Below are 12,759 nucleotides of genomic sequence, written 5' to 3'. Positions count from 1 at the left end.
TTGATCCAATTGAATCTATCAGACATGCGGCATGCAATGGTTCTTTCCACTGATCTCTAGTCACTGCACGACCCAAGAGTGATGTAGGGGTCATCAGGACAAAACACCAGAGAGGTACACAATTCCACACACCCAAAATTGTAGATTGATATCAGTGCCAATAGCTATACTACGGACTTTACAGACTACAGACAGTTTTAGCAAAGTGACAAATGGAAAGGTATGTTGTTCAGTTACTCTATGATTCCATTGATCCGCATATAAGGACACTTTAAAGCAATTCAATAAAATAATCTCCCATGTTTCTATCTGTTAAGCTTCCCTATAAAGATATATAGGATATATAAAAAGGCTGATAAAGGGCTTATTCATCAAACAAATGGTAAACATAGTCATCCGCACTAAGATACTTTATGTAAAATAACCTGACCAATGCTGCTTTCACACAGCCCTATGTAATGTGTGCAGGAAACCAGAGGTACGGCGGGGGGATTTACTATACTCTGGACTGCATGGCTCCAAACAATTCATTTCCAGCATAAGAGTTTGTATACATCTCAAAAGTGGCATATCTCTCCCTGTAGACAATGGTGTACTTATAATGTACACTACGCCCTGTCATGTCACTAGGTGTTGTGTCGTGTAGCTGTAAATACCACGGGGAAGTTTTCTCAATGTGGTAATCTGAGTGCCATTTCCCTCTGCAAGAGAGGTGTTTGCTGTATTTTAAAAGGAGCGGAAGATGTTAGACATGTTTTAAAAAGTGTGAAAGTTTGCAAGTGTTTTGCTTTTCATTATAGATTATGGTACAGAACCAGTCACACTGTAACACGATCGTGTCAAATAATTCTACATATTTTTTCTCGGTTACTGTAAAATATCTTGAGTTAAGCCAAAGTCCACTTAAAAAAAAGAAACCTCATATTCCAAATTTGTGTTAATGGATTAAATGTTTCCAGCTAATTTCTAAGAGGTATTTTTGCTGGACTTTAAAAGTAAATGAACTCTGGAAGCTCTGAGCTCTTGTATTAAAAAAGGAAGGTAGATACCATAGAACTAGTCACCACTATTGTCTGTGATTTTCATGCAGGTAATTTTTCCCTATTACAGACTTACCATGCTTTGTCCTGCACTGTGTCTCTGTTTGGGGGCAGGCATGTTGTGGCAAGGCTTTGCTTCCTCACGTGAAACCCTCCAGCAAGGAGAACATTAAGCAGCACGTTAGTGATCTCACCAAATCTTACTCCAAATTTATTAAAACAAAGACACCAGTGCCTTTGATTTTAGACTGCAGATATACAGTATATGATATGAGGTTGTGAGTCCAGGAATGCCTACACACTCTCACATACCAATAAGTATGCTGGTATTTTTCAGGAGGAATTACAGACAAAAGGTAAATCTTTCAGGATGCAATTACCATTTTAGCTGCTTCCGCTTTAAAAACTATATAGTACCCCTTAAACAGAGGGTATTTTGACTTTTGATTATGATGGGCTGCTAACATGCATCTTCAGAAGAATTACAGTAAGGTTAAATCTAAACACCAAATCATAATTTAACTTTTAGCATGTGTATGGAATTAATTTTCAAATCCTAATACCTGTTAATTCTGCCTAGTTCAAGCACTCCCAAGCACTGTATGGGTGACAATACTCTACCCCTATCTCCCCATTGTTCTACTGCATTGTTAGCCTGTTACACAAGCCTGCAGTGGATAGGGCAAGGGACCATGTCAATGTCCACTGTGTTGGTATGGTCCACCATTGTCACATCCAGGAAACCCTCCATGAGCATTGATGAACAGCTACTGCTAGAGTGCATTTATGTTCACATTACATGACAGCAAGAAGCTGGAGGGTATCGGCAACACTTCAGTTTAAAACAAGATAGAAATGGAAGAAAATGGATATAAATGAAAAAAGGATGATTGTTTACTATACACAATGCTTTTACAAACTAAATATGTTTAGTTATGGCTTTGATCTACTATAATTGTATTTGCTATGGTCTACTGGTCACAGTAAATAAGCTCAATTTGAATGCACCTGGTGATGTTAGTAAAGAGATTGTTTCTTCCATGAATCTTCAGAGAATTCATGCACATTGAGGTCTGCCAATGACACATATGGCATTGAATTTTCCATAGTCCATGTTGGGTTTTCCTAGACTGATGAGATCTTGCATTGGTTGATAACTGGAAACAATAGGTTTGACACAACACAACAATGGTATTACAATCTAAAATTCCTGGTTAATGACCATGTGTCCAAAAATATTTAATATTATCTAACATCAAGCTTAAAACCCATAAAATAAATGATGGCAGCTGCTCTTGCCCAACATCTAGGTTGCATTCTGGTTCTGGGACTGGCACTTCTCTCCCACAAATGCTGGACAGGTGCATCGATGACCCCCAATTACACGGCTAAGTCAGACAATGGCTATATGCAGCTGAGGCTCTTCATCTGTTCAGTTTGACAGCAATTTGTTTTAAGTCTTTTTTACATGTTCAATATGTAAACAGTTGGTGTTATTAATGTTTTTAAATCTGCAAAGGTAATTAAATGTTTTTTTTTTTGTTAATATCATTAATTACTATGATTACACTTATGTTTTTTCCATTTTGCTTTCAGCCTGTCGACCGGGATTTTACAAGGCAGTTACTGGGAACCTTAAATGTGCCAAATGCCCCCCACACAGCTTCACTCAGGAAGAGGGCTCCACACATTGTTTTTGTGAGAAGAATTACTACCGGGCTGATATAGACCCTCCGTCTATGGCATGTACAAGTATGTATACGCTATAGCATAAAAGTCAAAGCTATAATACCTACTGTATCAATGTGCATAAAACATTATTTGTTCTTTTTTTACCTTGCTTTATATTTCTTCAACTGATATGTTAAGCTGAGGATCCTCTGTTACCAACAAGGCTCAAAGTCTAAGGAGGTCTGATGTTGTATACAGCTCGTAATAATGGAGACTGCAGGGCAGCTCATCAGCTGTTGCCCTCGGCATTGCCTTGTGACAACAGTGATCAGTAAGACAGGTTAAGGCAGAAAACTGAATCATAAGGCAAAGTCAAGGTAAACTAGAAGTTAGAATTGACAACAGGTAAGCAGAAGTGGAAAATCGGGAAGCTTAGGGCATATAGCCCACAGCCATCACTGACCAAGCAAAGTTGTAACCAGGGGCAAGCAGACTTTAACATTTAATAAGGAACTTGAGCCAAATCAGGAACAGAAAATCAGGAGTAGAGTCAAACCAAATATTTACATAGTTACAGATATCTTTGTTTGGGTTCTATGTCAATGTAAGATTTAAATAGTTGCCTGCAGGTGGATATTGTATGTAATGCAGCATAGCCACAGAGAACTACCGTACAAAAGCATTGGCTGCTGCAGGTTTAATAAATGTAAGCACTGCATGCCCATTAAAATAAGGACTAGAGAAGAACACACAGTGTCAAATTGTCAGTGGGCTGCAAGAAGTGGGCAGCCACCTGCAATTCATTTCAGCAGCCCTGAGGGTTCCTAAAAACATTTCTAAATTTGCCACCTTCTTTATTAAGCCATGTACTTTCCTGGGCGTGTTGATGTACTGTTGAAAGGCAAAGTATTGTAAAGGAAATGAGTAGACTTTAATAGGGTCCCTTTAGACCTGGCTGTTCTAATATAGTGTGCTACTTCATACATGTTAACATGCTGTACTTCATTCATTACCTTGCTTGAGTTTAGGCCAGCCCAGTAATTTTGAATGAGCTTTCAATGTTTGGTAATGAAACAAAACCAAGAACTGTATTTTTGTTAATGCATTGTTACGTTACAGTGTGGGTCAGATGGTACATACCATACTTTTATATTGAGGTGCCATTTAAATTGTATGGGTTATGTTGCTCTGTATTGCAGGTTGGTTGGCATCTACTATTCTCATATGTTGGGGTGCCATTCTAAATAAATGACATTTAAATGACATGGCCTGGTCTGGTACAAAAAGGGGGGTTGGGGGCATGTACGTCTTTCTTTCCTGATCTGGAATGTTATTTGTTATGTTGAGTTGATTTGGGCTTTGTGCAATGTTGCCATTTGAGCCCCAATCCTCTTGGCAATGCCTGGCTCAGTGTGGTAGTAGTTTGTCTGCTATCACTTTAGCTAGAATTAACTAGGAAAATTTACCTTTATTGGACTTTTGCACTAAATGTGGGTTTTATATTATCTGAAATTTGGAAAACCTGCCATCAACCAGATTTTTAAGTTAACTCATCACTAACTGCAATAATATCCTAATATATCTTAGTAATTGTGCACACTAAAAATGTATTTTCCTATCAACCAATATCCTTGTTCTTCCTTATAGGACCACCCTCTGCACCAAGAAACCTTATTTCTAACATTAATGAAACATCTGTTATCCTGGACTGGAGCTGGCCACTGGACACTGGGGGTCGTAAGGACATCACTTTCAACGTGATCTGTAAAAAATGTGGAGGAAACACAAAGTTTTGTGAAGCCTGCAAAGGAAATCTGAGATTTCTTCCCCGACAGATAGGGCTTACCAACACCACTGTGACAATAACAGACTTACTGGCACACACCAACTACACTTTTGAAATTGAATCAGTAAATGGGGTCTCTGACCAGAGTGTATTGACAAGACACATTGCCGCTGTCAGCATCACAACCAACCAGGCTGGTGAGTATTATTCCTTATTCCACATCAAGGTATATTATTCTTAGTCTCTAAAATTACATAAAAAATGTAACAATCAATTCCAAGATTTTTTTGGTTGCGTTTAAATATGCTGCTTTCTTTTAAATAGTAATTTATGATTCTGCTAGGAAGGTCCATGTTCAGGTTTCTGAAAATGAGTGGCAAGCCATAGTCAATTATTGTTTTCATTAGGAAATCCTGAATGAGAAATTAAGAAGATCAGCAACACTGAGATGTAGCAAAAGATCAAAAAAGTGGAAAAAAAATGTATTAGGCAAAAAACCTAAAATGACAACAATTTATAATGTACAGTGACATGCATCAGTGATCAGGACTTAAAGTGCAAATATCAGCGTCAATAGGAGTAAACTTTTGAAATCCAATGCTGCCAGCCATACTGACCCTAAATTCTGACAGGCATTGGGAGTAGAAATTCCCAGAGGCGGCTCAAGGCCAGCCAACCACATGGCAACCATTAAATGCTATGCCAGGTCCTAATGTACTCACTACCACCACCATTTATTCCTTATTGCGGCCTTGGCGGAGATGATATATGTAGTGTTTCCAGGCATAAGGAAGCAGTAATCACACGTTTCTAATGTACTTGTGTGAAAATTTGACAGTGGGCAGCAGTGGGCCACACTTAACTTCTTACTACTACCATTCATTCCCCATGGTTGAGATGCTACATAAAACATTGACAGGAGCCACACTGCAAGCTCACCACCCAACTAAACCTAGTCTAAAACTTCTAAGCTAGCTTTGGATCTGATTGGTGACTATTACAATTTTCTCTACTGCATCATGAGCAGGAGTTCTTTGATCTCCCAAATAGCATCAAGGATAGGGGTGTATTGGTACACCACAGCACTGCCAAAATAAAAAAACTGAAAGCATATGTCAAGGCAAAAATAGTGCTTCTCTTGTGCACATTTCCCCAAGTTTCTCCGGTAAAACATGCTTTAAACATTCTGCTTTTTCTAAGTACGGTAACAACTCAAAATTCCTAATATGCATTATCAGCCCTACCTACGTTGTTTCTAATGCATTACAAGGAGCACAGACCTCTCCTCATTTCTTCCCCCCCATCTTAATTTTATGATCCTTCATAACAGAATGTTATCAGCTTACAGGACGTCTGGCAAAACCAACAGGTATTTTTTACATATTGATCGGCATTACAAAACAATTTGGTGGTATTTTTAAAAGAGCAAAATGGACAAGATAAAAAAAAAAGGTTTACATGTTTATGAATTAGTTTGTACAAAGCTGTGTTCCCTATAGGCATCACAAGGTTTAGCTTTCAATTTTGACTACATTTTATTATTGCAGCATAATGGGGATCCTGCAGAGTGCTGCAATCCTTATGAACAAATAACACTTTGGTGTAGTACAGCGTTTTTTTATTTTAGTTTGTTGATTGGTTTCTGTGGCTTATTTTATTTTTCACCATACTGTTTGTCCAATCTGATATTCATGCATGTTTTACCTAAGCATTTTCCACACACAAATAGACTACAGCAAATAAATTCAGTCTTTCATCCTGGAATCGATTGGCTGGTGAAATATCCAGTGGTCTAAGTCATCATTAACTACGATTGCTTCCTAACGTTTCGTTTTCTTGGCTACCACAAAACATTTAATGAATCTGCAATTACTACAATTTGTTACATCAGCTCCCAGCTAGTAATTCCGAATCAATCGTAGGGTAATGCAGTAGAGGAAAATATTTAAGGCTGCACAGGTCAATGCTAAGAGTGCAGTCACCACTTAAAACACGCATGGAGGAAGCTACAAGAGGAAATTGGAGCCAGATATTACTTACAATTTAGGAAACCTGATTCTGCCGGACACATCCTGAATGGGCCTATTTATAAAATGCATACTTCAGAGGAAGTGGATGCATTCTGTGGATACAAAAGAGACTGAATATCAATTGTAACAAAGATAGTGGAGTAAATGTTAATGAAAATTGGTGTTTAAGAAGCAATTTCCCATGATTACAGTATAATAGATTTTGGAAGTAGGCTAAAAAATTATGTCAGTGGCTAGGAATTGGTTTATAAGGTAATGTATCAAAGCAATAAAACAACTTCACCTATAAACATTGTCTGCAAATATTCAACCTTATTCACTATACAAAAGCAGTGTGTACAGTGTCAATGCAGTTATATACAGTATCAAATCTGTATTCATTTCACTTAAAGAGGACATATCACCACATTTTCAACATTATATAAAGGGGTGTCTAGCCCTTTTATTTAATGATAAAAGAGATTTGTTGGTTTTGTTCTAAAATTGTTTTTACATTTTTTGGGAGGGCCCTTCCTATTCTGTATTACTGCCATGGTGGTAAAGGCTGAAGGGGAAACGGGCAGCCTCCTAGGGTATATGTGTCACATATCACAGGAGGCTTCGGGCTGCTCCTTCTGTGCATGCCTGATCTTGGGCATACAGGTTTTTTTTGTAGAAAGTAGAATGGTTCTGATTATTAGTTATACTATAGATTCACCGCTTATATATAAACAAATATCACATGGCATTATTTTATACAGCTGAGCAAAGAGCAGTGATGCAAAGTGCAAAAACCCAGAGCTTCTAGATTTCAAGTTACTATAACTTTGTTTAACATTGTTTTTTTTTTTTTTTTGCTTTATTGCATAAGGTTGAGAGTGCCCCAGTTAATAAAATGAATATGTTTGAAAAAAAACGACTGTTTTATCTCTATCAGTATCTAGATAGTTATTCTATAGATGATTCCCAAGAATCTGACCCAGAATACTCTTATTGAGCAATTCAATTATTCAGAGCCTGAAGACAAACGGACTGGAATTTAGGAGATTTGCTTTTCTTTAAGGACATGCTTTGTTTGCTGGTTAACTTCTAGGATGCGCTAGAGATGAGAAGCCAGTCTTAATTGTGCTGGCTTGTGTCATCTGACACATGAACTTTGCTGCTGTCTACTGTATAGAAATGTTTCTACCTTGTTTAAGACAGTGAAGTCATCTCCTACCATTTACATAGGACTTGCAGTGACTCAACACAACCAGCAGCATTCTCTCTGAATGGATAGTGTCATCCTATTAGGTGTTTAGTTATTCTACAGAATGCAGAGTTCAAGGATCTTAGACGCCATAAATAACGGGTCCCTATCATACCCACTTTAGTGTTTTGATTCACACTACCATTCTAATGTGTACTTAGTTACCGTAGGGGAAGTAGATTCTCAGGATCTTTGGACCCATTATATCATGGGTTGCTACCATACATATTTCAAGTTTTCAATCCAACAATTACAGTATGTTCACAAGAGTATGGATGGTTGGATGCCACAGCACCATTCCATTAGGTTTTATGGTAAGGGAAGCGAGAGTTTAAGGATCTTGGAACCCATACATGGGACCCAAGTCCTGGGTCTCTAATTTGCTTTCAGCAAAATTTTGATACACCATTTTTTCACATTTACAGAACAAATCAGCCTTACATCTATGCTCTATTTATATTTCTCGGAATTTTTTTGATGGCCTATAGAACGTAGACTTACAGAGCATACACATAGCTGAATTTCCTACTGCAAAACTGAATTTAATAAGGGGAATATGTGGTGCTGGGGATTGGGGTATTTCGCATGTAGGGTAAAGAAACAGATTTGCTCGAGTTGAGTTAAAAGACTTACTGAGTCTGATTTACATAATGTAAGGTCATTAGAACCTATTCTCACTTTAAACATTGAATCACATGCACCAAAATGTAAATGTTAGATATTTGAAGTGACTTTACCTTACTTTACCTTCAGCAAATCAGGTCTAGGTTTATTTAATCTCACTTCACCGTATTAAACCTCACTTCACAAAGTAATAAATCAAAGGCAATTGAGTAGACTTTTTATAACAAATTAGTAACCCTAGTAGTTTTGTAAAAGATTTTGTATGGGGGGGAGGGGGCATGGTGGGACGTTTGGGTGTATGGTTCTCTGACACAACCTGCAGTACAATATTAGGTTTGAAAGTGCTCTAATGCAGAACCAAGGATTGTCTATTCTAATCACTGTAAATGTAGCCCTTGGAACAATAGAAGCCCTGTATTAAATCTGCAGTAAATGACTGGAATTTCAGTCTAGTGGCTTTAGTAACACAATATTGGGCCATTGTAGTTGCCCAAATAAAAATAAAATAACTGTGGCAGAAGAAATTGCATGCACGCTCAAGGTCCCGTAATTAAATATCAGTATTTTTATGGGTGTGATTCCCGTATAACCCCTTGGATTCACGTTCTTGCCAAAATAGCACTTTAGTTAATCTAGCTCATAAAGGAAATCATCAAAATATATCTTTTAAATGGTGTGTGAAATGAAATATCACTAAATGCTGTAACTTATTTTAATAAAATGCTTGCAGAATTGTGATCATGTTTATTGGAAAATTCACTTTTCTGTTGTCTCTTGAGAGTTTTGGCTCAAAAGTCTAAAATATAAAGCTAAAAACCTTTAAAAATAATGCTAAAAACAGTGGCAGTAGCAGACGGAATGCATCTGTTCAAAATTTAAAGAAATTGTTTATTTCCTTGTGTGTTTTGCATTATTTTTAACAGGACGCCTATCTTTGACCTGGCTGAGCTCAGTTATGATATTTTAGTATCAGAGTTGGCCTGGGTCATACAGGACAGTGGCCTCACCAGTAGATTTGCAGGTAACTGTTCTGATGGGGTTTTGGAAAGGTCATTCCCGTCCCTGGTACTGGTTAGGCAGGGCAGCTCTTGATTAACTTTTGATAAATAACAGTTACATACAGTTACCCCTTTTCACCCCTAGCACTCTAGACCAGCCGTATCCTAAATTTCTTTAAAGGCATAACCTCTAAATGCATCTATGACCTTCATCCTCTATTGTGAAGCCAAGGAATACCCGCATCCCCTGAAACCATTGCAAGCATGTCATTATGTCTTTTATTTTGGAAGATAGTTACCTATATTTATCACTTTTCCACAGGCAGGTAATTTGTTAGGACTGACAACCAAGGAAACTGATGAATAAAAACACCCATAGCCGTCTGTAAGGTCTTTATGGGCCAAACTAATATCAAATATGGTTGTGAAAAGAAAGCAGAATATAGGAGTGGACGTGACTTCTTACGTTTTAGCAAGAAATAAGCACATGTTAAAAACTCCCATGGCAAAGAGCCCCATATATAAAACTTCACCAATAGATGGCTTTTAATTCCCACTGCTGAGAGAATAGGTTCATTGGTGGGTCTGCAGTAGGAAGGAGCAACCAGTTTTGACTTAATCCATTCACTGATTATGTAAAGAAACTAAAGTACTTGTTAACTCAATAAATGGTTTCAGTAAGTTTGGCATCATTCCTCACTATATATCATTTTAATACCAATTCTTTTTTTGTGAAACTGAGGGTTTCTTACCTAAAGATCCTGCCAGTAACAATAATACTGCTGTAGGCTGAAAACACAAAACCACTGCTTTGTAATTACCACTGACTTTGTCAGCCTGCCATGCAAGCTTCTTCAGTTGGTTGTTGGGCTGCCCAGAGGAATTTTCTTATGAAAACATTATACAGTGAGGCATGATGCCAAATATTTTGGGAAATAGATGTTAGGTTTATGTACAAGTTAAATGCCAAATAGAAGCAATCTTTGAAACATGAAGGCATGCAAGGTTCACTATTTAAAAATGATCTCTAGGACAGGATCATCCACTACCCTTTCTCTCCAATACTGGAATATATGGCAATCTTTACTAGCCAAATGTTGCTGTTAACCTTTTATTCTCAATGTGTCCCAAAAGATCACACTATGTTTTTCTACTCTGTGTAACAATTTTGCTGGCCGTAAGAATTTGATTCAATTCAGCTTCTAGTTAGTGTGTAGTGTGTAGTTAGTGTGTATTTTTGCAGTCCTGATTAATAGGTCCACTGCTGCATACCCATAAACTATGATAACACCAAATGCAGCTTTCTGTTTACGGGAAATTAATCTACTAAAAATCTGAAACACTGAAACCTTCATTGCACTTTCTGAAAGGATATTACAGTGCTAAATTTCACACTGTTCACCTCGTGTATCGAAAAGAAATGCAGAAATTAGTTTTATTGGAATAAGAAAAGGAAATTAAGTACATAGTTATGTTGAAGTGACTCTCTAGAGAATTTCACATCCTGCTGTTAGACATAACATCCAATTCATATTTAATTTACGAGGGGCTTTATTTCTTATTATATTAGCTGTTTTTTACAGACTTTTGAAAGCCTTGGCTATCTGTAGACATTGTTGGATAAATTATGTGATTCCTGTGCAAGGGGAAGTATACAGTATTCTTCAATATGCCAAGAGTAATTTATTAATAGCTACAATGTTTTAGAAATGCTCATTAGGTGGACACGCATTATGACAGTCAAACTGTCTTCTGATTTTGTGTAAACCCTCATTATCAGTTTTCAAACTGTTACAGTTATGGAAAAAGTGAAAGTGAAAGAATGAGTTATTAAATCTTTCATCATCTGCCTTTTATTTGCTAATTGCACTTCAATTCCTCTAAATAGAAACAGGTAACAAGAACTAAGTTTAGGAATATGTGTGAAAATGTAAGGCAGCTCCTTCAGTTTTTAGAGATCATTAATAAGTTTTATCACTTGCTAGCTTCTCCATATTTTACTATTGGCAATGTATCACCACCAAAGTTCCCCTCTTTCCAGTTACTGCAGCCATTATAAAGCCATGTAATTGTGTTTTTATCCTAGATATCTCTTGTATAGTGAAAATTAATAATCAAAAACCTCAGGGAGTGTATACTAAGACCAAAATCCTAACTTCAGAAACTAGACATGCAAGCACGTTTCAATGCTCAGTCAAACCTTAAATATACTTTTTGAGTTGACTGATACTTCCTCTTACCTGAATACAAAAATAAGGATTATGATATAGAAGTAAATGGATTGTATAAAAACTTCCTACCATTTATTATTTTGATCAGTTGACATGCAAGTCCCAATATGAGTTAGGAACAGTGGCCAGTTTTAGCAAGACTCCATATACTGTCAAACTACCAATATACTTATTTAGGGCCAAATCTTATATTAGTACCTACAAGATTGTAAGCTCTTAATAAAAGCGCTATATATAAGCGCTATTTAAATCCTGTTTATTAATAATAATAATAATAATAATATTAATAATAATAATAGTACATTGCATAACCACGACATGTATTGCAATTGAACCATGCTAGCTATTTCAGTTTTAAGGCACCAGTATCCATAAAAGCCATTGGATTCCTCCTCATCTTTTATCCCTAGGGTTTTTGGTAAAAAGGAAGTTTTCTTATAATGCAAATGAGAACCGAATAAGGTAAACAAATGTTATACTTAAAACTAAATTATTATAGTAAAGATCAGTTTTAGGCCTACCCAGTTGTATCAAATATTTCAATCTGGTTGCCATCTTTTGCAGCTAGGCTACTTTAGATACTTAGGAGTTTTCCTATAAACTGTAAAGTCTGTGCACACATCAGAAAAACGTGCCAAAATAGCTAAAATCCAATAACTGACGTCTAAGGGATATGAGTATCTTCAGTTTACTTAAATATGAAAGGTTCAAACAATAATACAGTTGCATGAAATGGAAGCGGAATGCAGTTACAGGAGTCAGATGACTCTAAATTCAACCTTCCTATAGAATTACACAGTTGTGCAGGCTCTTCTCTTACAATAAAAAAGTTTACTCTGATTTCATTGCATGGAGTTGATTTCCATAAGGTGTGCATTGGAAGCTGTAAAAAGTCATATAGAGCCTGTCTTAACTCCTGACTGATAGACATCTACCAATATGTAGCCCCGTCCTCCCGAGCCTTACTTTCAATCCTCTTTTATTATTCCTTTTTATTATGATCTGCCTGCAATGCACAAACACAAAGTCACTGGGTATAAAATAAGACATGTAGCAAAGATTTTATTAAAATTATCATCGTCTTGTTGATTTGGATAAGGGAAGGGGGTTGGGAAAATATTACCAGGTTGAACTTCAGCTTTAAGGTATCC

General features: G+C 36.9%; 1 protein-coding gene across 2 annotated transcripts in view; it reads left to right on the top strand.

Moving 5' to 3' along the window:
* The window catches only part of EPHA3 (EPH receptor A3), a 242,460-nt gene that overhangs the window by 146,209 nt on the left and 83,492 nt on the right, over positions 1-12,759 (top strand). For both annotated transcript variants that reach the window (XM_072431795.1, XM_072431785.1), the window contains exons 4-5: positions 2,637-2,792; positions 4,359-4,694. In XM_072431795.1, coding sequence (XP_072287896.1) covers positions 2,637-2,792; positions 4,359-4,694 — 492 coding nt within the window. The remainder of the gene's footprint in view (positions 1-2,636; positions 2,793-4,358; positions 4,695-12,759) is intronic.

Source organism: Pyxicephalus adspersus, chromosome 1, assembly GCF_032062135.1.
Source record: "Pyxicephalus adspersus chromosome 1, UCB_Pads_2.0, whole genome shotgun sequence".
Classification (NCBI taxonomy): Eukaryota; Metazoa; Chordata; class Amphibia; order Anura; family Pyxicephalidae; genus Pyxicephalus; species Pyxicephalus adspersus.
This window is presented reverse-complemented; position numbering and strand designations above follow the sequence as displayed.